Genomic DNA, 25,446 nt, shown 5'->3' with positions numbered 1-25,446 from the left:
TTCCTGGACCAGGGCTTGAACCCATGTCCCCTGCATTGAATTGACAGGCGGATTCTTAACCACTGCACCACCAGGGAAGTCCCCTTAGTTGATTTTAGAAAAGCAGATTCACTCTTTGTTCTCCCAGATGAGGTGGCATGCTTTGTTTTTTTTTTATATAATTTTTATTGGAGTGTAGTTGATTTACAATGTTGTGTTAGTTTCAGGTGTACAACAAAGTGAATCAGCTATACATATACATATATCCACTCTTTTTTAGATTCTTTTCCCATATAGGCCATTACATAGTAATGAATAGAGTTCCCTGTGCTATACAGAAGGTCCTTACTAGTTATCTGTTTTATATATAGTAGTTTGTATATGTCAATCCCAATCTTGCAATTTATCCCTCCCCGCCCTTTATCCCCTGGTAACCGTAAGTGTATTTTCTACATCTGTAACTATTTCTGTTTTGTAGATAAGTTCATTTATACCCTTTTTTAGATTCCACATATAAGCAATATTGTATGATATTTGTCTTTCTCTGTCTGACTTACTTCACTCAGTCTGACAATCTCTAGGTCAATCCATGTTTCTTCAGATGGCATTATTTCGTTCTTTTTTATGGCTGAGTAATATTCCACTGTGTATATGTACTACATCTTCTTTATTCATTCCTCTGTTGATGGACATTTAGGTTGCTTCCATGTCCTGGCTACTGTAAGTAATGCTGCAATGAACATTGGGGTACATATATCTTTTAGAATTATGGTTTTCTCCGGATATATGCCCAGGAGTGGGATTGCTGGATCATATGGTAGCTCTATTTTTAGTTTTTTAAGGAACCTCCATACTGTTCTCCATAGTAGCTGTACCAATTTACGTTCCCACGAGCAGTATAGGAGGGTTGCCTTTTCTCTACACCCTCTCCAGCAATTATTGTTTGTAGATTTTTTTTTTTTTTTTGCGTTACACGGGCCTCTCTGTTGTGGCCTCTCCCGCTGCGGAGCACAGGCTCTGGACGCGCAGGCTCAGCGGCCATGGCTTACGGGCCCAGCTGCTCCGCAGCATGTGGGATCTCCCCGGACCGGGGCACGAACCCGTGTCCCCTGCATCGGCAGGCGGACTCTCAACCACTGCGCCACCAGGGAAGCCCTGTTTGTAGATTTTTTTCATGATGGCCTTTCTGACCAGTGTAAGGTGATACCTCATTGTAGTTTTGATTTGCATTTCTCTAATAATTAGTGATGTTGACCATCTTTTCATGTGCTTTTTGGCCATCTGTATGTCTTCTTTGGAGAAATGTCTATTTAGATCTTCTGCCCATTTTTCGATTGGGTTGTTTTTTTGATATTGAGCTGCATGAGCTGTTTGTATATTTTGGAGATTAATCCCTGGTCAGTTGCTTCATCTGTAAATATTTTCTCCCATTCTGAGGGGAGGTGACATGCTTTGAATGAAAGTCTAATTTAGCTTTTGAAACTGAACAACTGGCTTATTTTTCCTTCAAAGGCAAACAGATGTAATAGAAAATGTACTTCAGAGAAAAGTATATCTCTCACTTCAGGGTGTGCTCTCTGTGTCTTCAGAGAGTAGGATGGGAATTAGCTTATGGTTTTTGCCTGCTTCTTCCCTTGCAGCAACTAGCACCTCCTTTCAAGCCTTAAAGTTTCTTACGTGGGCACAGCAGTTATGTTTAGAAACCCCAGTCCTGGGTTCTGAGTCTGAGTGGACCTAGATGCTGTTGACCAAGAGGAGGTGAGGAGTTCAGTGCTTCAGGGCCCCCCGTTAGTGAATGACGCTAAGAGCACAGCCAAGTATCGAGGGCAAATGTCTGGCTTCTTTCTCCTTCTCCAGCCTCACCTTCTCTCACCAGGCTGGCTCAGAGGCTGGGAAAGGAGAGGTTGGTTGGGGTATTTACTCACCTCTCCTGCTAGCCTCTCCTCAGCAGGTACATGAAGGCACCTGCTCCTGTACACTTTAGCCTAAACTACGTTAACTTGTTCAGGGCAAGGAAGATGTTTTCCTCGGGCACATCTTTAATGGTTTGGTTGTGATTCCTCTCCCAGCTTCTTTAATTCTCTCTCTAGTGATAAGATATCCTTTTGCTCATTGGCTAGAAAAACTAAAAAGAATGAAGAATCAGGGGGAAAAAAGCCCATAATCCCTTGGCTAAGTGACAGCTGTATATAGAGTCCCCATCTTTTCTTAAGCGTTTTTTGTTTGTTTTTGTTTTTCTTAATGATTTTTAACATAGTTAAGTTTTTTTCTTTAAACTAGACGTGAGAACATACTGTATAACCTGCTTTTTTATTTTTATTATATCATAAGTATGTTCTCAAGTCATTAAAAGCTTTTGTAAGTATTTTAATAACTACATATTTCTGTTTTATGCTTTTACTGTGATTTGTTAAACCATTTCTAGTATTGGACATTTAAGCTGTTTCTAATTTGTGTCCATAAATCTTTGCCCACGTGAAGTAGTATGCTATCATTTTTGTAAAACAAGAATATCTAGGGAAGGCAGGGATGGCTAGGGGCAGGGGTAAGAGAGATTTTACTGTTTATGTTTTTATATCTTTGGAATTTTGAACCATGTGAATGTATTACCTATGCAAAACAAGGATAAAAAATAAAATATCACATATGTGAAAATACATTGTCAATTGTGAAGATGCCAAATGTTAGCTTTTAATTTGAACAGTAAGATTCATTTTGATGTTAAGAAATCTAAAAATCTTTCTTAATCAGCTTTCAGCTGCAACAGACCGAATTTGTTCACTTCAAGAAGAACAGCAACAATTAAGAGAACAAAATGAATTAATTCGTGAGAAAAGCGAAAAAAGCGTAGAGGTGAGAAGTAGGCCTTGCAGCTGGGCGGCATGTTCCCCACTCAGACGTGTCCATCAGAGATCTCAAGCCCAGAACGTGCAAAGATGCCTTGTTTGACACCAGAAAATCCTGCCGCAGTGCCCTTCCGTGTCACTCTCAGGCCACCTGGACCGCTTGGGGTTTCCCAAGTGCACTGCTCCCTTGCCTCTGGGCCTTTGCGAGTGAAAGTTCCTATTCCCTCTTCAGCTTCTCTCATGAGCCCAGTCCCCTGTGGTGCTGCCTCTGGCACCCATCAGTAGGCCTGGACCCTTCTTCTCCCGTGTTTCCATAGCTCTTTGCACCTCCCTCCATTATAGAATCCGCTTACTGTTGTGTAGAATTGCTGGCTTGCAGCTGTCTCACCTGATGACTTGAGAGTAGAGACCATATCTGATTCATCTCGAAATTCACCCAGTGCTAAAAATGTGCTAGATAAATACTGAATGGGGACCTTTCCCACTCAGAACGACTATTCTATTTTAAAGAAAATTAAATTGTTTTCTGCACCTACCTTTTCAAAAATCTATTGGCTTGCTCTCATCCTTCATGTTCAAAGATATTTCAAAATACCTTTAAAATTTTAGCCTTTCTCTATTATGCTTAAAAAAATAGAAATTATGCTACTGTTTAAAAATATATATGTGTTATATTTTTAAATACTTTGTAGTTAGCTTGCTTCTGTAAGCAAACCACTTCTCTGGTGCTCTTGTTTGATCACAGATAACAAAACAGGATACAAAAGTTGAGCTGGAGACTTACAGGCAGACTCGGCAAGGTCTGGATGAAATGTACAATGATGTGTGGAAGCAGCTGAAGGAGGAGAAGAAAGCCCGTTTGGTGAGTTTGCGAGCCTGAGTTACCAGAAAGATTCCTCAGTTTATTCCCTCTATGTTACTTCTGTCAGCGCTTTGCACACACATGCTTCAACCTGCTTTTAAAAACAAGTGAGTTTTTATGCAAATAAAGTTTTTAACATGTGAAGAAAAATACTCGTGGAGTATTCCTCATTGCCACCTACCTGCTTTCTGTTGACTTGATGCAGAGCCAGTGTTCATTGTAAAATGAGGAAAGGGGGAAAACTTAATCTAGTTACGCTCCAGACAGACTTGTCTGCATCTCCCTAACCTATTCTGACCTTCCGTTTGTATTTTCAGCACTGCCCAAGATACAACATCAGTTAAGTTCATTTCTGTGATGTGCTTTAATAATATTTTCCTTATTAATATCCTTTTAAGGAACTAGAAAAAGAACTGGAGCTACAAATTGGAATGAAAACCGAAATGGAAATCGCAATGAAGTTACTAGAAAAGGACACTCACGAGAAGCAGGACACTCTAGTTGCCCTGCGCCAGCAGCTGGAGGAAGTCAAAGCAATTAACTTACAGATGTTTCACAAAGTTCAGGTGGGACTTGGCTTTATGTCCACATCACAACCCTGTTTCCTGCTGCTTGTCTACAGTGATAGAGCTTGTCACGTGCTGCCTTTCCAGTCTTGGGTCATTCTTTCCGCAGAAGGAGAGAATAGACACATCTGTGAGGGCCTAGTATTTGCAGACCTGGTCCTAGGCCATCTTACATGTTATTGCATTTATTTTATTTGAGTCTCCCGGCAGTCCCTGACAAAAGTTTATAAAATGGGGGGAAATGTAAGTGACAAGGTAAAATCAAATGGCTAAGTCACATGTCCCTGGTGGCACAGCTAATAAATAGAGCTGAAAACTGTGTCTCTTGAATCTAAATCTGAACTTTGCCTGTCATACGTTCACTGTCCCCCTGCTGTCTGTTTCTGTCTACTTCAGGTACTAATTGTTTGCCCCAAGAAATGGAGAAGTGGATTAAGGATATTAGTTAGTATTGCCTTTTCAAGCTTTGCCAATTAGTTAATCTTGCTGAGTCTCCAAGATCACCTCCCTCGTCATTTCAGAGTGGTCAAGGGGAGCTAGCCCAGAAAGAACTGGTCACGCCAGAGTTTGAAAGACAGCATCTAAACACTGCAACACTTTCTTGCCCAGAAGCTACCCAGAAGGGTACCATTCTGTGTCCTCGAAGCTTTTCCTTTTTTGAAGTTCTCTTTCCTATTTTATTGCCGAAACAGTCCCACTTCCTTTTCCATAGAGTGGTTTCAGTCTTACTAGTAGTAACATCTATGTCAAAGATAATGTGAGAGCAGACGGTACAAATAAACTGTGCTATTTTGTCCGTCTTTTTAAAAATTATTACGTAATTAATATTTTTGTAATTTCAACAATGAAAATTGAAGCAAAAAGAGAAAAGGAAGAAAATAGTTTTACCCTCCCAACAATTATCTATTTTAATTTTTTCATGTTTTCTTCTGGTTTTGGTCGGCATATAGACATACTGTTAATACATGTTAGGGGAAACTAAACTACTGTAATAGCTTAAAGCATTGCAGACCAGCAGTTTTGCTCCCCACGGTCATTCAGGGATTCAGACTAATGGCAGCTCCAGCTCTCAAGGCCACTTGAGTTGTCACCATTCTTGCCAGCAGAAGTGGGGAGAAGAGCAAAAGTCCAGAGCCACGGATTTGTTCTCAAACAGTGAGACAGCAGTTGCACCCACCATTTCTTCCGATCACATAGGAAAGGGCTAGTCAGCATGGCCAGGCTTGGCTGCAAGGGGAGCCTGGGGCTGTTGTTTCTGGGCTGCAGGCCAGGTGAAGGGGAAAGTAGGTGTGGGTAGATGTAGTTGTCACTACAACAGTCGACCCCACTGAGCTACTGGCAAGCCCTGCTTCCTCAGAGTCCACAACCCTGGGTGATGGGCAGCACTCTCCCTCAAGCCCATAGGGCCTGTGTTCCAACTAGAAGACTATCTGTCAGTCACGTTAGCCTGTCCTGCCCAGGATGAACTGGTAGAGCAGAAACAGGATAACCATGATGAAATGCCTACTGGGAAAGAGGAAACAAGGGACACACCTGGCAGTCCCTGGCCCTCGGTGGTCATTTTGTCCTCTGGGCAGGAACCGTGAAGGCTGCCTGGGGTACTGAGGACTCCATTTCTTAGCATGTCTGGCTACCGCTTCTGCCTTCTAGAGAGCATGTCTGCTGACCTCTGTGCCCCTGAGACCACCATCTTCAATGGCTGATGGGAAGTGGGCTCCCGTGCAGTGGGCTACACAGCTTTGACGGCCAGCTTCTTGCCAGTGTCAGTCTACTGGCCTGGAATTTGTATAAGGGATCCAACAGTCAGATATTTTTCAGACCAGACTGGTGGTTTCTTGGACAATCCGGTTCCCTCTGTCACAGCCTCTGGTCTGCTTGCATCCACTTGATCCGTGTGTCAGTGACCGTAGTTTGTTATGAGTAAACACAGTTCCCACACCTGCTCCGTTTCTTTGCTCTGTCAGTCTTTCTTATGTCAGTGACCAGTCATCTGGAACAACAGCTTGAGGCATAAGGAAAGCAGCCTACTCTGATCTTCGCTGCAGGATGTCACAGGGCCATATGGCTCACTCTTCAGTCCTCTCTCTTCCTTCTGAGTCCAGAAGCAGTTGACTTTTCTAACCTTTGGCCTCTGTATCCCTGTCCATCTCTCCCTGCAAAGCCCTTGCTTATAGCACCTGTTCACATGGCAAGCCCCACTGCACATCCTAGCATTCTGGAGCCCTGGCACAGTTGCGTGGATTCCATCTTCCAAGTTTGGGCAAGCGACAGTTTGACTAAATGTTTGCCATAGCTAACAAGGGTCACAACATCTGCTTTGGCAGCACCAAACCCCTGGCTGCTGAGTCATCACAGCATACATTGGGTTCCCTGGGGAAGCACCACCCCCAAGTCCGTCTCTGGTGCTGCTGGAATTCTGGCTTCATACCCTTTTCTCCCTCTGGGCTTCAGATGCAGAAGGTTGAGTCAGTCATATCCCTCTGTTTGGGGCACTATAATAAGACACCCTTCCTGTTTTCTTATTTCCTTTTATCCCCCACCCCTACTCCCATCCTCTTTCCTCTAGGCCAGCATTCTTAAGTGTTTATCTTTTTATTTATATTTGTCATTCTAAAACATGTATCATTTTGAGGACATGAATTTTAATTTACATAAGTGGTATCGTGCTGTGGATCACATTCTGTTCCTTACTTTTTCTCCCTCAATGCTACATTCATCCTCATGTATATCTGCTGTTGGCTTCTTAGTGCAGTTTAGCTTCCCAGCGTTTGTACCCACTGTGTTTTCTTGCCCATTCCCCTGGTGACGGACAAATGGTTTTCCTCCACTGCGCTAGCACAAGCAACACCTTGGCAGCTAGTGTACCCATCTCCCTCTGAAATCTCCCTGGCAGACATAATTGTAGTGTCCTCCCAGCCAGACACTTCCTTTCCTCCTTTGTGTCCTTGGTTTGCATAAGCCCAGCCACACTGCTTTCTAGAAGGGCTGCACCAACACACGCTCCCTCCAGCTGTGTCCTGTGGTGCCTGTATTGCAAGGGTACAGTTGACTTAATATTCATTTCTCAGTCTAGTGAGCTTGAGCATCCCTTCATGTTGGTTGCCATTTATGCTTCTTTGTGGCTTGCCTATTCATATTTTTTGTCCTTTTTTCTTTTGGGTTTCCTATGTTTTCCTTGTTGATTAGTAGTAATTCCATGTATGGTCTAAATTTTAGTCCTTTACTGGTTTACAGATTGTAAATATCTTCTCCTAGTGTCATCTACTGTCCTTAAGTCCCTATTTTTGATGTAGTCTAATGTGTTGATTTTTCACATATGGTTTGAAGTTTGGGGGTTTTGTTTTAGAACTCTTTCTCACGTCTAGGTGTCAAAGATATTCCACACTAGTTGTCTAAACCTTTCACATTTAGGTTTTTAATGTATCTAGAGTTAACCTTTGTATATGGCCTTACCTAGGGATCCAGTTTTCTTTTTCTCCATATAGTAAGCTGCTTAAAAGTACCACAAACTGAGTGGCTTTACAAAAATTTGCCATCTCACAGTACTGGAGGCCAGAAGTTTCAGAGTAAAGTGTTGGCAGGAATGGTTTCCTCTGAGGGCTGTGAGGAAGTCAGTCCCATCCGTCTCCTAGATTCTGGTGGTTGCTGGCAATATTTGGGTTTCCTTCACTTGGAGAAGTTATCACCTCCATCTCTGCCCTCATCTTCACACAGCTTTCTGCCTGTGTGTGCATGCCTGTGCCCACATTTCCCCTTTGTAAAAGGACACCAGTCATATTGGATTAGGAGCCCACCCTACTCCAGTGTGACCTCATCTTAACTAATTATGTCTGCAGTGAGTGACCCGTTTTCCTAATAAGATCCGGGGTGGTACTGGGGGTTAGGACTTCAACATAATGGATTTGGGATGGACACACTCGGCCCATAACGTAGGTCAAGCCTGCCTACCTTTCCCCCTTTTTTCCCCTCTTCTTTTTTTGATTGACTTATCTATTTGTAAATGTTTATCCTTTTTTCTTTTTTTTTAATTGAAGTATAATTAATTTACAGTATTGTGTTAGTTTCAGGTGTAAAGCAAAGTGATTCTTTTTCAGATTCTTTTCTATTATAGGTTATTACAAAATACTGAATATAGTTCCCTATGCTATACAGTAGGTCCTTATTTATCTATTTTATATATAGTGGTGTGTATCTGTTAATCCCAAATGTCTAATTTATCCCTCCTCACCCCTTTCCCCTTTGGTAACCATAAGTTTCTTTTCTAAGTCTGTGAGTCTGTTTCTGTGTTGTAAATAAGTTCATTTGTATCATTCTTTTAGATTCTATGTGTGATATATGATATTTGTCTTTGTCTGTCTGACTTCACTTTAGTATGATAATCTCTAGGTCCATCCGTATTGCTGCAAATGGCATTATTTCCTTCTTTCTTATGGCTGAATAATATTCCAATGTATATAATACCGTATCTTCTTTATCCTTCATCTATTTTTTTATATAAATTTATTTACTTTTTATTTTTATTTTTGGCCACGTTGGGTCTTTGTTGCCGTGCATGGGCTTTCTCTGGTTGCGGCAAGTGGGGGCTACTCTTTGTTGCGGTGCATGGGCTTCCCATTGCAGTGGCTTCTCTTGTTGCGGAGCATGGGCTGTAGGCACGTGGGCTTCAATAGTTGTGGCACGCGGGCTCAGTAGTTGTGGCACGTGAGCTCTAGAGCGCAGGCTCAGTAGTTGCTGCGAATGGGCTTAGTTGCTCCGCAGCATGTGGGATCTTCCCGGACCAGGACTCAAACCCATGTCCCCTGCATTGGCAGACGGATTCTTAACCACTGTGCCATCAGGGATGCCCCTATCCATTCATCTGTTGATGGACATTTAGGTTGCTTCCATGTCTCGGTTATTGTAAATAGTATTGCTGTGAACATTGAGGTGCACGTATCTTTTTGAATTAGAGCTTTCGTCTTTTCCGGATATATGCCCAGGAGTGGGACTGCTGGATCATATGGTAATTCCATTTTTAGTTTTTTAAGGAACCTCCATACTGTCTTCCACAGTGGCTGCACCAATTTACATTCCCACCAACAGTGTAGGATTTATTATTTGCAGACTTTTTGATGATTACCATTCTGACTGGTGTGAGGTGATACTTCATTGTAGTTTTTATTTGCATTTCTCTAATAATTAGGGAAGTTGAGCATCTTTTCACGTGCCTATTGGCCATCTGTATGTTTTCTTTGGAGAAATGTTGATGTGGGTCTTCTGCCCATTTTTTGATTGGGTTGTTTGTTTTTTTTTGATACTGAGCTGTATAAGCTGTTTGTATATTTTCAAAATTAATCCCTTGTCAGTCACATCATTTGCAGATGTTTCCTCCCATTCCATAGGTTGTCTTTTCATTTTGTTTATGGTTTCCTTTGCTGTGCAAAAGCTTATAAGTTTAATTAGGTCCCATTTGTTTATTTTTGCTTTTGTTTCCATTACTCTAGGAGACAGATCCAAAAAAATATTTCTCTGATTTATGTCAAAGAGTGCTCTGCCTATGTTTTCCTCTAGGAGTCTTATAGTATCCAGTATTACATTTAGGTCTTTAATCCATTTCAAGTTTATTTTTGTATATGGTGTTAGAAAATGTTCTAATTTCATTCTTTTACATGTAGCTGTACACTTTTCCCAGCACCACTTACTGAAGAGACTGTCTTTTCTCCATTGTATATTCTTGCCTCCTTTGCTGTAGATTAATTGACCATAAGTGCTTGGGTTTATTTCTGGGCTTTCTATCCTGTTCCATTGATCTGTGTGCTGTTTCTGTGCCAGTATCATGCTGTTTTGGTTACTGTAGCTTTGTAGTATAGTCTGATTCTTGATAAAAATTTTAGAATAAGGTATAAATTTCCTTTTTAAAAAATTCAGCTGAATTTCTTACATGGGAATTGCATTGAATTTATAGTTTACTCTCTTTTTGTCCTTTTTCTTCCGTAAGAGTTGCATTTTCTCTAGGTGAACTCCTCAATTCTGTCTAGTTCTTGTTGCTGGTGTGCTGGGTGCCTTATTTTGGCTGCATCCCCTAGTGAGGTCTTGCTGATGTAGAGAAGTGCTTTTGTGCTTTATAGGTTGATCTTGTGTTTGACAGCCTTGCTCACCACCTAGTTCTAATAGTTTGTCTATTAATCCTGTTGGTTTTAGATGTAATTGATCATATCATAGGCAAATAAAGACAGTTTAATTTCTTCACTCTCAGGTTTTGTACTCCTCATTCTTTTTTGTTTCTTTTAGCATTGGCCAGGACCTCCATGACTACATTAAACAGTAGTTGGAATAGTAAGCAGATTTGTGGTCCTGATCTTAAAAGTAATGCGTGTAAAAATTTCTCCATCAAGAATAATGCTTACTAGATGGTTGATATATAAACTTTACTTAGTTAAGGAAGTTCTTTTCTATTTCTTGTTTGCTCAGAGTTTTCCTCATAAATAAATATTGAACCTTATTAAATGTTTTGGGCTTTTTTGCATTTTATCTGTTGTGATAGTCCTGTTCTTTTTCTCCCTTATTTATGTGTCAATTTATACATTTATGTTCCTGGATTCCTGCTTGATTGTGATATATTTAAATATACTCTTGACTCAGTTAGCCAATATGTTATATATAATCTGTGTGTTTATATACGAGACAGACCTCTTTCTTTCCTTTTACTAGCCTTATTTGGCTTCAGAATCATGGTTGGACTGGTACTATAAAATAAGGTTTCCTGTTCTCTTTCTCTGAAATAATGCTTATAAGATAGAAAGTGTCTATTCTCCAAAAGTTTTGAGAACCCACCCATGTTGTAGGATTCATCTGGGCTGGGCTTTTTGGGCAGGGAGACTATGACTACCATTTCTATTTATTGAATGTTTACTGGCTTATTCATATTTTCCATTTCTTCTCAGACCAATTTTGGTATATTTTTTTCCAAAATGTATCTTATTTTGTTTAGGTTTTCAAATGTTTTTGTTTATAACATTCTTTTGCAGAATTTTTAAATCTCTTTTATTCAGCATTTTCTTTTTGCATTTTTTGTCTTTCTTCCTTATCCGGTCTTGCCAGAGGTGTGTCTGTCCTCATAATCTTTTCAGAGAACCAGCTTTTTTTCTAATATTCTTTATTGTGTATTGTTATTTCTTTTTCATTGATTTCTACCCTCACTTTTATTATTTTCTTTCTTATTTCTTTGGGTTTGCTCTGTGGCTCATTTTCAACTTCTGAAATGCATGCTTAGCTCATCTGTTTTATCTTTTTTAATTTCATTAAACATTTTATTTAAAGTTAAAAATTACCCACAAGTACTGCTTCAGCTATGGCCCTCAAATTTTGATGGAAGTATTTCACCTAAAAAGCATGTTTTTCACATTTGTCATCTCTGAAATCAAGATGCATCTTATGGTCAATGGCATGACATGTTTCAAGTAGCAGTTTTTTCCTTCATAGTGGTATATAAAATTAGGGTGCATCTTCAATATAGTAAAATAGTGCAGTGTTTTCATTGTCTTTCAGCTCTAAGTATTTCATAATCTTTCTGGTTTTTTTTTTCTTTTTTTTTTTTACCTCAATAGTTTTTAGTAATATGCTATTCCATTTCCAGATATGAGATGTTTAGCTATTCTTTTGTTCCTTATGTCTAGTTTTATTACTTTAAAGCCAGACACTACAGTCTATATATTCTTAAGAATTTATCAGGACTTCTTTCTGTCTTCAGCCTTTCTGTATCCTTGTATTTTAAGAGTGTCTCTTGTAGGCACACAGAAACATGTTGCTCTTTTGCTGCCTCCTAGTCACTCAGCGTCTGCCATGGTTAAAAGCCTGGACTCAGAAAGTCACATGGTTGTGAATAAGAACCCAGATGCACCATATTTGTGCTCAGACCTTTTCCCAGGTGCTTTCTATTTCTGAGCCTCCCTCTCTTGCTCAGAGAAGTGGGGGCTAACAATGCCCACCATGAGAACTCTGCAAGAGTCAGGTGAACTCATGGATGTGCCTGACACATGAGAAGACTCAGTAACATTGAGTCAAATCTGACTCTGAAATTCCTTTTCAAAAAGGGGCATGGACTATTCAAACAGAGGGCTTCAGTATCTCCCTCTCTGCCTTTTTTTTTTTTCTTTTTTTTTTTGGCCGGCTGGCTTGCAGAATCTTAATTCCCCAACCAGGGATTGAACCTGCACCACAGCAGTGAAAACACCAAGTTCTAACCACTGGAACTCCAGGAAATTCCCCCTCTACCTTTCTTTATGTTGATGACGTGGGAGCCTTGGCCTAGTTTGTCTTCCAGGGCTTTGGAGAAGAGCAGCAATTAATTAAACGCTCTTGAAAGTGTTATAAAAAAAAGTACAAGAATAGTTGAACCCACTTGTAATCCAGAGCAGGCAGGGGGGTGAGGGAGAAGCAGAAAATAACCCTCCTTCTTTGCTTTTATAGAATGCGGAGAGCAGTTTACAACAGAAGAATGAAGCCATCACATCTTTTGAAGAAAAAACCAATCAAGTTATGTCCAGCATGAAACAAATGGAAGAAAGGTAAACACTTCCCCCGGCAGATATTCCCTAGAAGGTGCTGGGCATTATTTGGGCCTGGGGACTTACTCAGAGTCTCTCAAAAGTACAGACAAGTTAGGATGACTGTCCTTCAGGTCCCCAGCAAGGGGACTGGATTCCCCAGCTTTGCCTAAGCATGTATTCATTTAATCAACCTTAGGGCTACATCACATTGTCCTCTCAGGGGGTTAGAACTATCCAGTGAGCTCAGATTTAAATATCAGGTTAGGACTTCCCTGGTGGCGCAGTGGTTAAGAATCCACCTGCCAATGCAGGGGACACAGGTTCGAGCCCTGGCCCAGGAAGATCCCACATGCCGTGGAGCAACTAAGCCCATGTGCCACAACTACTGAGCCTGCGCTCTAGAGCCCACGAGCCACAACTACTGAGCCTGTGTGCCTAGAGCCTGTGCTCCACAACATGAGTAGCCACAAAAATGAGAAGCCTGCTCACTGCAACAGAGAGTAGCCCCTGCTCGCCACAACTAGAGGAAGCCTGCGCACAGCAATGAAGACCAAACGCAGCCAAAAGAATAAATAAATAAATAAATTTTTTAAAATAAATAAATAAACAAATATCAGGTCAGAGACTTCGCTGGTGGTCCAGTGGTTAAGACTCTGTGCTTCCACTGCAGTGGGCACGGGTTCAATCCCTGGTTGAGGAAGTAAGATCCCGCATGCCGCACCAAAAAATAAAAATTTTTTAAATAAATAAGTAAATGTCAGGTCAGTAGGGGATCAGAATAGGGTCAAAAAATAGACTCGCACAGGGCTTCCCTGGTGGCGCGGTGGTTGAGAGTCTGCCTGCCGATGCAGGGGACACGGGTTCTTGCCCCAGTCCGGGAGGACCCCACATGCCACAGAGCGGCTGGGCCCGTGGGCCATGGCCGCTGAGCCTGCACGTCTGAAGCCTGTGCTCTGCAATGGGAGAGGCCACAACAGTGAGAGGCCCGCGTACCGCAAAAAAAAAAAAAAATAGACTCGCACAAATACAGGTGGCTGATTTTTTTACAAAAGTGCAAAGGTAGTTCAATGGAGAAAGGATAATCTTTTCAGTGAGTGATATTGGAACAATTGGATATCCATACACCAAAAAATGAACCTCAATTTAGACCTCACACCTTTAAACAAAAGTTAACTCAAAATGGATCATAAATCTACATGTAAAACTTAAAACTGTAAACTTTTAGAAGAAAAAATAGGAGAAAATCTTTGTGGCCTTGGGTTAGACAGAGGGCTCTTAGACATGACGTAAAAACATGATCCATAAGAGAAAACTTGATAAATTGGACTTTATCAAAATTTAAAACTTTGTTCTGTGGAAGACACACTTAAGAGAATAAAAAGACAAGTTATAGATTTGGAGAAAATTTGAAAATCACATATCTGACAAAGGACTTATATCCAAAATATATAAAGAACTCTCAGAACTCCACGAACAATCCAATCTAAAATGGACAAAGGACTTCCCTGGTGGTCCAGTGGGTGAGACTCCATGCTCCCAATGCAGGGGGCCTGGTTTCAATCCAGGGATTGAACTGGGGATCCAGGGATCGATTGGGCAACTAGATCCCACATGCATGCCGCAACTAAGAAGCCTGCATGCCACAACTATGAGCCTGCATTCCGCAGCTAAAAGATCCCACGTGCCACACTAAAATTCAGTGCAGCCTTAAATAAATAAATAAATAAAATTTTTAAATGGACAAAAGACTTAAACAGACCCTTCACCAAACAGGACATATGGATGGCAAATAAGCACATGAAAAGATTGTCAAGGTAGCAGGATACAAGATTAATATACAGAAATCTGTTGTATTTCTTTACCCTAACAATGAAATGTCAGAAGGAGAAAGTTAAAAAAAAAAAAAAAAAATGCTGTTGAAAACTGCATCAAAAAAAAAAAAATACCTAGGAATAAACCTAACCAAGGAGATGAAAGACTTATACGCAGAGAACTACAAAACATTGATAAAAGAAATTGAAAATTGAAGATGATTCAAAGAAATGTAAAGATATCCCATGCTCTAGGGTTGGAAGAATTAATATAGTTAAAATGACCATACTACCCAAAGCAATCTACAAATTACCCATGACATTTTTCACAAAACTACAACATATAATCCTAAAATTTATGTGGAACCACAAAAGACCCTGAATTGCCAAAGCAATCCTGAGGAAAAAGAACAAAGCTGGAGGCATAACCCTTCCAGACTTCAAACAATACTACAAAGCTATAGTAGTCAAAACAGCATGGTATTAGCACAAAAACAGACATATGGATCATTGGAATAGAGAGCCCAGAAATAAATCCACACACCTACATCAATTTATCTTTGACAGAGGAGGGAAGGATATACAATGGAGAAAACACAGTCTCTTCAGCAAGTGGTGTTGGGAAAGCTGGACAGCCTCATGTAAATCATTGAAGTTAGAACACTCCCTCACATCATACACAGAAATAACTCGAAATGGCTTAAAGACTTAAATATAAGACGTGACACCATAAAACTCTTAGAAGAGAACATAGGCAAAACATTCTCTGACATAAATTGTAGCAATGGTTTCTTAGGTCAGTCTCCCAAGGCAAAAGAAATAAAAGCAAAAATAAACAAATGGGACCTAATCAAACTTACAAACTTTTGCACAGCAAAGGAAACCATAAACAAAATGAAAAGACAACCTACGGACTGGGAGAAAATATTTGCAAAATGATGCAACTGACAAGGGCTTAATTTCCAAAACATACAAACACCTCAAATGACTCAATAACAGAGAAACAACACAATCAAAAAATGGGCAGAAGGGACGTCCCTGGTAGCATAGTGGTTAAGAATCTGCCTGCCAATACAAGGGACAGGGGTTCGATCCCTGGTCCGGGAAGATCCCACATGCTGCAGAGCAACTAAGCCTGTGCACCACAACTGCTGAGCCTGCGCTCTAGAGCCTGGGAGCCACAACTACTGAGCCCGTGTATCACAACTACTGAAGCCCACGCACCTAGAGCCCATGCTCCGCAACAAGAGAAGCCACCATGATGAGAAGCCCGCACACCACAACAAAGAGTAGCCCCCACTCACCGCAACTAGAGAAAGCCCGTGCGCAGCTACAAATACCCAACACAGCTGTAAATAAATAAATACAATACAATACAATACAAAAAATGGGCAGAACACCTAAGTAGGCATGTCTCCAAAGAAGACATACAGTAGGACAATAGGCACATGTAAAGATGCTCAACATGGCTAGTTATTAGAGAAATGCAAACTGAAACTACAATGAAGTATTACCTCACACCTGTCAGAATGGCCATCATCAAAAGTCTACAAATAAATGCAGGAGCGGGTGTGAGGAAAAGGGAACCCTCGTACACTGTTGGTGGGAATATAAATTGGTGCAGCCACTATGGAAAACAATATGATGGTTCCTTAAAAAACTAAAAATAGAGTTGCCATATGATCCAGCAGTCCCACTTCTGGGCATATATCCAGAAAAGATGAAAGCTCTAATTTCGAAAGATATGTGCACCCCAATGTTGATAGCAATACTACTATTTACAGTAGCCGAGACATGGAAGCAACCTAAATGTCCATCAGTAAATGAATGGATAAAGAAGATGTGAGATACATACACACACACACACACACACACACACACACACACACACACACACACAATGGAATATTACTCAGCAATAAAAAAGAATGAAATAATGCCACTTGCAGCAACATGGATGAACCTAGAGATTATCATACCAAGTGTAAGTGAGTCAGGCAGAGAAAGACAAATACATGATATCACTTACATGTGGAATCTAAAAATGATACAAATGAACTTATTTACAGCACAGAAAGAGACTCACAGACTTAGAAAACAAACTTATGGTTACCAAAGGGGAAGGGGAGGAGGGATAAATTGTCAGTATGGGATTAACAGATATACACCACCATATATAAACTAGATAAACAACAGAGATTTACTGTGTAGCACAGGAAACTATATTCAATATCTTGTAATAACCTATGATGGAAAAGAATTGGAAAAAAAAGAATATATATATATATATATATATATATATATATATATATATATATATATATGTATGTATTGTATAACCAAATTACTGTACACCTGAAACTAATACAATATTGTAAATCAACAATACTTGAGTTAAAAAAAAAAAAAAAAAAGATGTTCAGCATCAGTAGCCATTAGGGAAGTGCATGTTAAAATCAATGAGATGCCACTGCATACCTATTAGAACAGCTACATATTTTTATAATGACAGTACCAGGTGCTGGAGAGGCTACAAAGCAACTGGAACAGTCATACATTACCAGTGGGAATGCAGAATGGTACAACCACTTTGGAAAACAGTTTCTTAAAAAGCCAAACATACTGTTACCATATGACCCAATAATCCCACTCCTGGCTGTTTGCCCAAAAGAAATGAAAACTCATGTTCACCCAAAAACCTGTACACAGATGCTTATAGCAGCTCTGTTCATAGTTGCCAAAAACTAAAAGCAGCTCAGATATCTTTCATCAAATGAATGGATAAACTGGTACATCTATGCAATGAAATTCTACTCAGCCATAAAAAGGAATGACCACTGATACACACAAAAACTTGGATTGATCGCAAAGACATGCTAAAAGAAGCCAGTCTCAAAAGGTTATATGAAGTATAATTTCATGTATATGACATTAGGGGTGGAGAGAAGGTGTGACTCAGAGGGGCAGTGCCAAGGTGTTTTGTGGGGTGATGGAACTATTCTGTATCACCTGGTAGAATGGATTATAGTAATGGTTACATGAACTTATGCCTGTGCTAAAACTCCAGGAACTATTCACAAAAAGGAGTCAATTTTACCATATGTTAATTTTTAAATGTAAAAGAAAGCCAGCAAGAATATGCAAAAATTATATGGTAAATGTGAGGAATGATCCTTTCCTTACAAAGATTTGGTTCATTTGGTCTAGGTTACAGCACTCAGAGAGGGCAAGGCAGGGGGCCGAGGAGCGGAGCCACAAGCTGCAGCAGGAGCTCGGCGGGAGGAGCAGCGCTCTGCAGCAACAGCTCTCCCAGCTGCTCGAGCAGTGGTAGGAGCCCTGGCGGCAGCAGGTGGCTGAGCGGTGCAGGAAGGACTGGGAAGGCCATCTCCCAATTGGGGCAGTGTCCCAGTGTCCACTTCAGAGGTGGCCCCTGCAAAGCTAGGATACAGATGAGAAAAGAGACGTCTATTCCCTGTTTCACGAATGAGAAAAACGATTGCAGGGGGTTCAGTATAGTCCCCAAGGCTACTCAGCTGGTGAGAAGGGCATCAGGATTTAGCTGCGGTTCACTTCCTACCCCTCTGTAACAGCTTTCTATTTGCCCCCAACCCCCCAATATCCTCCATTGTCAGCTGGCTCTGGGTTGGAAAAAGCAAGATAAATGTTGCAGAATAAACGTCTCTTTTCCTCAGGTGTCCATCTCAGTAGAGGGTTCTGTGTGTGTGACCCCAAGTGTTAGAGCTCTTTTCCTCCCTCTCCATTCGCATAACTGTCAAGTGTGTGCCTGTGCCTGCTTTCCATGACATGTTGCTGGTCTTTCCTATGGAGGTGCAGATGGCCCTGCGGGAGAGGGAACCTTATTTCCATGCTTGTTGAAAGGTCTAGATGCTCACGTGGCAGTTCAGATTCCTGTGAATCCCCCGTTTCTTGAGTGGTGACCTGGGTTGTGGATTGTGGACCTCCATGAAAATCTCTCATTGAGACTAACTCAAGTTCATTTTGCGAAAACAGCTCAAGTCTAGAGAAAGAGTTGAAATCAGAAAAAGAGCAAAGACAGGCTCTTCAGCGAGAATTACAGCATGAGAAAGACACTTCCTCTCTACTCCGAGCAGAGCTACAGCAAGTAGAAGGATTAAAAAAGGTAAGGCAGACTGTCTCGGGGAGAAAAAGAGCTTCTAGCATCTGCAAAAACTCCTGCTCAAGAGCCTCCCAGTGGGCAAGTGAGCCACATGCATGACTCGTGAATCCGCAGCTGCAGGGCCAGTCCCCGCTGTGCGCCAGCCGGCTCCAGGCCTGGGACGGGCCTGGGACACTGTTCCCACATCTGCTCTAGGAGGAAGAGGCAAAGACACATCATAATCCAGTGAGCAAACCAGAGAGACTCAGTAATGAGAACAGTGAAGAGAGTAAAACAGTAAAACGTCCCCACACTGGCATGGCGGGTGGCCTGGGAAGAGAGTGACAGTTAAGCAGACAACTGAATGCTGAACAAGGGCCAGCCATGCAGAGCCACCAGGAAGTGTGAGGGTCTGTCGCAGCAAAGGAGCAGAGAGAAGGGCTGTGTGGCTGAGGTGTGATAGCAGAGGAAGGAAGGCTTGAGCAGAGGCCTCAGGCAGCCTTCCTGCACCACACCTTCCCTGGAGGAGGATCCCTGCAGCGGGGGCAGTTCCCAGACCTAGATTTTGTCTCGTTGAGCATGGTAATGGGTACTGCTGCAATTTGAGAGAAAGGCCCTTTGATTTCCATTGGAAAGTACCTAGAGCCCCTCATGAGAGAGCCTGCTAGGCCCAGTGTGGGGATTGCTTCCTCAAGAGCCACTCTGGCTCAGAGGTGGAGGAGAGGACTTCTAGAAAGTTTTGCCGCATGATGGAACATGCCCCCTTCAAAATACTTTGATCTAAGATTTGAATTACACACACCCCTGCAAAAGAAACAAAACAATGTGTCTAACATTGCTGGGAAGCCTCAGCATGCCCCTGTGAGCCTGTGTTAATAGGCTCTGGAGCACAGGGCCCAGGAGCGGCTAAGGGGGAACTGCCACCACTCAGGCCCAAGCCCCGCTGCTGCCCCGGGGTCAGCCCTGAAAACCCAAGTTACTTTTCTGGGTCTTTGTCTCTGCCCTTGCCAGCCTTTGTCCTCAAGGTGTGCTGGCCCCAGATTACAAAGTCATCAGCATCATCCCCAGCGAGCTTCGCTCCATGGCTCGGGGCCTCCAGAAGGGCTTGCCACTCTCAGGGCCATGAAAGAGATCCCAGATCTTGGCCTTCATCAGCCTTGCTCATTCATTCTCCGGAAATTTTGACCAGCCCTTTCTGAAAAACAGTTTATTCCTAAACTAGCTTGCCCTGATACAAATCTGTCTTTTCATAGAAACTCAGATAGGCAAAGCCTTTTTTGCACTGTGAGGGTCTGTTTTGAACGTTTCTCGCCCCACGTCACTGTTTGCACTGCAGAGCCACTCCTGAAGTGCTCACCCTTCCAGTTGCCCATTCTGGTGAAACATGAGGGAACCTATGAAATAACCCTGTCTTGAAGAAGGTTAATACAACAAAACTGTTTCTTGCTCTTGAAAAACATTCCAGGGACTTCCCTAGCGGTCCAGTGATTAAGACTTGGCGCTTCCACTGCAGGGGACACAGGTTCGATCCCTGGTCAGGGAATGAAGATCCTGCATGCCTCGCAGAGTGGCCAAAAAAGAAAAAACACAACAGAAAAAAAAAAGAAAAACATTCCAACCTGCTTGTCACTATGATTACTAAACCTTAAAAAAAAAAGACTTTCAAGTCTGTGTCAAGCACCTGGTTTGTTCACTTTAGGAGCTGCGGGAGCTCCAGGATGAGAAGACAGAGTTACAGAAGGTTTGTGACGAGCAGGAACAAGCCCTCCAGGAAATGGGTCTGCACCTCAGCCAGTAAGAACCCCACTCCCCTTGTCTGCCGCCTCCATTAGGGCCACTAGGCCTCCCTCCCCCTGGAGAGTCACACCAGCCTACCCACTGCATCACTCAAGCCCCAAACCTGTGTCCTGTTGTCAGAGGAGGGAAGGCCAGTCGGAGAGGCCTGCCAGCTATTCAAGGGTGACGCCCCCCCACACACACTAAACCCAGGAAGTCAGGCGCCAGGGACACAGCACTGGTTTGGGTTAATTAATTCATCAAGAATATACTTTGCTAGTGACTAGAACCCTCATGTTCACAAACTTAGTATCTGTGTCCCAAGGGAACAAGATGGGTGATGAGAGGGTTGTGTGTTTAGCTCCAGAGGGAGGACTATGGCTTGAGAATGTAAGCCTGCCACAGTGCAAGTATGGTGACCACTGAACCTCTCTTGAGACTGGATACTCACATCTAGCAGAGTCTGTCTGTCTCCAATGGGTGATGCTGAAGGAGTGCAGACCCTGCTGGTTCTGTCTCCCCTTCGACTTGACAGCTGTCCTCCCTGGTGTGCCAGTCCTGCCAGGTTGCTCTGGACAGTCTGATAGGTCACACTGCAGATTGTGGAACTTGCCCGTTTGTGTGATGATTGCATTTTTAAACCCAGTGTGTAGCTTTTTCTCTTTGAGTCAGGACTCTTGGTTGCCAGTGACAGATATCCAACTCACACTGGCTTGCTTAAGCAAAAAAGTCATCAGGAATCAGTCTCTACCTCCCAGCTCTGTCACTTACCTCACAGGTGGGTCTGGCCCCCACGGGGGCAGTGTGGCACCCAGCAGAGCTGTCCAGCAGAGAAACGAAAGTTCCTCTTTCCCCATCACTCACACAGAGACCCCAGGTTGACTCACTGCTCCCACCTGAGTCCTGATGCAGGCATAGTGGGCAGCACAGCCCGGGCTCAGGCCCAGTGCAGAAGACACTGTGACCAGAAAAGGACCAGAGATAGGAAATAACGTGAGGATAAACCAGAAACTAGACACTGAAGTAGTCCACACATGTGCACAACCTTAGGATTTTTCTGTCTGGAAAGTTGGAAGGTTTCAAGCAGTGCTCTGGGCTGACCCACAAAAGTATGAAGAAAAACAAGAAAGGAAAATGTTATGACTCTGGTGGGAATGTGGTCTTTTCAATAGTTTGACGTGAAGATGCTGCCCATTCGCCATCCTCTCCCACTCACCATATCTTTCTAGATCAGCCCAGGGCTGCTGGTCCCTTGTGGCCTGAGGGCTGCCTGCCACCTCTCAGGCCGAGTGCCCTGTGCTGCTGCCCCCACCGTGGGGAGAGCTCCTGGAGAGTGGGCAAGGCCAGGTGTCAACCCCACACTCAGAGCACAGGCCAGGTCTGAGGGCATCCCTGAGACTAATGAGAACCAGATGTGGAGGCTGGCATGGTGCTGGCTTCTTGGATTTGCAGTGGTGTTTAGACAGACGGAGAGGGAGGTGTCCTCGGGGTGCCCTCCCCCCTTCTCAGGTGGCTAGCCCCACTTTTTCTCCTGCCTGTCCTCTTCATGTTGGACAGACAGCAAACAGAGTTAGAGACACACTCCTAGTAGGCCACAGGCCTCACTAAAGCGGACAGGCTCTGGTCTTGAAAACGCACCCCTGCACTTGGCAGCCTCCCAGCACTGCTGCCTGACCCAGCTTCAGAATGTCCTTCACAGCCGGGTTGTGTAGGTGTTGCCATGTCAGGGATACATACCACGGCAAGGCTAGTGCTTTCTCCCCTCCTCCCTTCTTTTTGCAAGCCAACACCAGATGACAGAGAAGCCTGTTCTCAGATGCCTCCACCAACTCCAGGCACAGCTGCCCAGTTTATCTTGGGAACATCTGGATTCTTTTCAAATTGTATTTCCCAGGAAAGTTCTTATGTGTTGAGGCTGCCATCTTGACCTTGTCCATCCCAGACAGCCTCTGGCCCTGTCAGCCAACTGGCCTATTTCTGCAGCCAGTCAGGGGACAGAAGGAGCACCTCCAAGCACTCCTGAAGGCCACAGGGGTTTTTCTTTTAAAGGCCTTGATGTTTGGTTTCCTAATCCTTCCCTAGAAGTCTAGCCTGTGTCTCAGAGGCCTGCCTCTCCGGCACTTAGATTAGGCTAATCCAGTGACAGTTTAGGCTAATCTCAGCTTTTAAAAAAAGGCTTTGACAAATACATATGTTTCGTTTTATCTGGTTTAATTCTTCCAGTTTAGACAATGTTCAGTCCTGTCTTTTATGTGGAGAACTAAGGAATTATTCTTGCACTAACAAGAATGGAACAAGGGGACTTCCCTGGTGGCGCAGTTGTTAGGATTCCCAATGCCGGGAGCCTGGGTTCGATCCCTGGTCAGGGAACTAGATCCAGTATGCATGCCACAACTAAGAGTTCGCATGCCACAACTAAGGACCCCACGAGCTGCAACTAAGGAGCCCACATGCCGCAACTAAGACCCGGTGCAACCAAATAAATATTTTAAAAAAGAATGGAACAAGAACAAACAGTCATGCCCCCTGAGCCTGGCCTTTCTAGACAGAGCAGGCAGGCAGCAGGAAAGGGGCTGGTAAGAGGCCTAGAGATTCAGGTTCCTGCCATGGGGGAGCCCACGCCTGATATGGGAGCGCCCCCCTCCCCCGCCCCGACTTAAAGCACATGTCACACTCAGGAATAGTTGCCCAGAGAAGCCAGAAACATGGGCTTTTATGAGATAATTCTCAATTTTTAAATGCTTGCAGCTATTTCAAAGTCTTTTTAAATCCTTGCCAATTCAACAGTTTGTTCTTAGGCCAGATTCAGTCCACAGGCTCAGCCTCAGACTGCGCCAGACATGAGCCAATAGTGAGATGACTCTGGGATTATAAAAAGGTGGAAAGAAATAATTTTACAAGAACTCGTGTTATCACACTCCTCTCTTACAAGTCTTGTTGACTTCACAAAGTCAAAAAGTTTTTGTGGGTTTACTTCGAGTTTGAAAGCCCCTCTAGTGAGGCTATGAATCTCTCTCTTTCTCGCTCTCTTTTTTTTTTAAGGTCAAAGCTGAAGATGGAAGACATCAAAGAAGTAAATAAGGCACTGAAGGTACTGGATTATTAATGTTATTAACATAAGAATCACTACTCGTAGCTATTAGCTTGTGCTAATATCCTAGCATGCTCTTAGGTTTTCTCACAAAAATCAGGTGAGAATGTGTGGTTGATTGGTGGTTCTTGTCACTTATTTACAGATAAGAAAATGCTGCTCAGAGCCATGTAACTTGGCTGAGATGACGATGCTGCAAGTGGCAGGGCCCAAGCTGGAACCGAGGTCCTCTGGTTCTGGTTTCTCTGCTGTCAGCTGTAGTTTGACATTAGGCCTAGATCATAGGTACCCTAATGAAGGAAATGAAAAGATCCAGGTATTTTTTTTTTAATAGTGAGAGTAAGACCTTTCCCTCCAAGTGAGGGGCCAGAGGCCCACTAAAGTGCCCTGTGCCATTTCTGGGAACCACTTAAGCCCTGAGCTGGGCCAAGTTTCTGGACCATTTTGGGGAGGGCAGAGTGGCACACACAGCTAAAGGAGAGCAGGAACATGTGGTCCAGGTGACCCCATGCAGTACCAAGCTGGGGCTGAGAGAGTGGAGAGGAGGGTGCAGGAGCTCCTAGCCTTCAGCTTCAGCTCTGCTGTGGCAGCAGTGCACAAACACCCTCTTCACAAGGCACCCTCCAGCGTATGCTAGAGCAGAGATCCTAATGCCTCTACCAGGGCACCTCAGGTCAGAAGCAAATTGTCACAGCAACTAACAGCAGCCTGGACTTGCAGTTCACATCAGTTTACTGTATCCTCCCTTGTAGACCGAAAGCTCCTTGGATGTCATTGCTGTGAGCTGTTTATCTTTGTATCCCCTGCACTGCACAGAAGTGTGCACAAAACGTCAGCTGACAGTGCCAGAGGAAGGATAAAAATCATAAAATGGGACTCTAGAGCTGCGTGGAACTAGTGAACCCAAGGTTGAAAGCCCTGGGTGCGGTGCTGCAGCTCCCAATCATAAGATCTGTGTCATCAGGAAAGTGGTGGCCAACAAAAGCCAAGGAGCCGTGAAAGTACACAGGGCCCTTGACCCCTGACCACCTCAGTCCCTGAGGCTGAATAAATCGCATATCCTAGTTTTCCCTTAGAAAGACCTCCAAAAGCATCTAAGCCTCAGTTGGCTCCTGGGCAGAATGGAGACATCTGCCTCCCACGATGCCCTGAGGACTGGGGGTCAGTGTGTATGGAGAAGGGCTTACTGTCTCCACAGCATGTTGCCTTCTGTCTCACGGTGGGGACTGTTGTCACAGATTTTCTAGTCTGGCTGACAGGGTTGGCCCTTCTTCCTCCTGCCAGTTCAGGAGGCACTTTGGATAATGTCTCAGCCAGGGTTGGAGTTAACCAGATCCTGATTCTGGTTACCTCAGCCACAGGGCATTTATTGTAAGGGGGTGGGTGAGTCTCAGGTTAAGGGAAGGCTGGAGAATCTGGCTTGAGGACTGGGGGCAACCTGTGGAGACCAGGAAGCCAGAGGGCGGGCAGGCTGCAGCACATGAGCTCCAGCTGTGGTCAGGGTGGGGGACAGTCCTGTGAGGCCACTTCTAGTGGAGAAGAGGCAGTCCCGCAAAAGCAGACCAGGTGCTATTAGGAAGGGACAGCAGATGCTGGGTTGAAGGATGAACACAGCTAAAGGTTCATCAGGAACCAGGATAAAGTGGGATTCTGTGGTGTTCTTTCCTCCTCAGGGCCATACTTGGCTGAAAGACGATGAAGCCACGCACTGTAAGCAGTGTGAAAAGGAGTTTTCCATTTCCCGGAGAAAGGTATGTGGGGTAGCCCTGCACTTGCTCGCCCAGGGGCTGAGTTCGTGCCCTGCCTGGGCTCTCCTTCCTCTGGTTCTGGAAAAGGCCTGTGGGACTAGGCCCACTGCATTGTATTCATG

The 25,446-nt window shown here is 43.5% G+C and overlaps 1 protein-coding gene across 5 annotated transcripts in view; it reads left to right on the top strand.

The window, feature by feature from the left end:
- The window catches only part of RUFY1 (RUN and FYVE domain containing 1), a 57,498-nt gene that overhangs the window by 29,146 nt on the left and 2,906 nt on the right, over nt 1–25,446 (top strand). For 3 of the 5 annotated variants that reach the window (XM_029217634.1, XM_029217632.1, XM_029217633.1), the window contains exons 9-17: nt 2,731–2,832; nt 3,571–3,687; nt 4,086–4,253; nt 12,702–12,799; nt 17,800–17,919; nt 18,604–18,733; nt 20,409–20,503; nt 23,528–23,576; nt 25,250–25,327. In XM_029217634.1, the coding sequence (XP_029073467.1) occupies nt 2,731–2,832; nt 3,571–3,687; nt 4,086–4,253; nt 12,702–12,799; nt 17,800–17,919; nt 18,604–18,733; nt 20,409–20,503; nt 23,528–23,576; nt 25,250–25,327 (957 nt within the window). Of the gene's footprint in view, nt 1–2,730; nt 2,833–3,570; nt 3,688–4,085; nt 4,254–12,701; nt 12,800–17,799; nt 17,920–18,603; nt 18,734–20,408; nt 20,504–23,527; nt 23,577–23,721; nt 23,893–25,249; nt 25,328–25,446 lie in introns of all 5 variants that reach the window. The other 2 variants (XM_029217636.1, XM_029217635.1) reach the window with 2 other exon arrangements.

The sequence above is a fragment of the Monodon monoceros genome, unplaced genomic scaffold (assembly GCF_005190385.1).
Source record: "Monodon monoceros isolate NGI ecotype Baffin Bay Population unplaced genomic scaffold, NGI_Narwhal_1 Super_Scaffold_12, whole genome shotgun sequence".
NCBI classification, from domain to species: domain Eukaryota; kingdom Metazoa; phylum Chordata; class Mammalia; order Artiodactyla; family Monodontidae; genus Monodon; species Monodon monoceros.
Note: the sequence above shows the minus strand (reverse complement) of the source record. Positions and strands in the feature narration are given on the sequence as shown.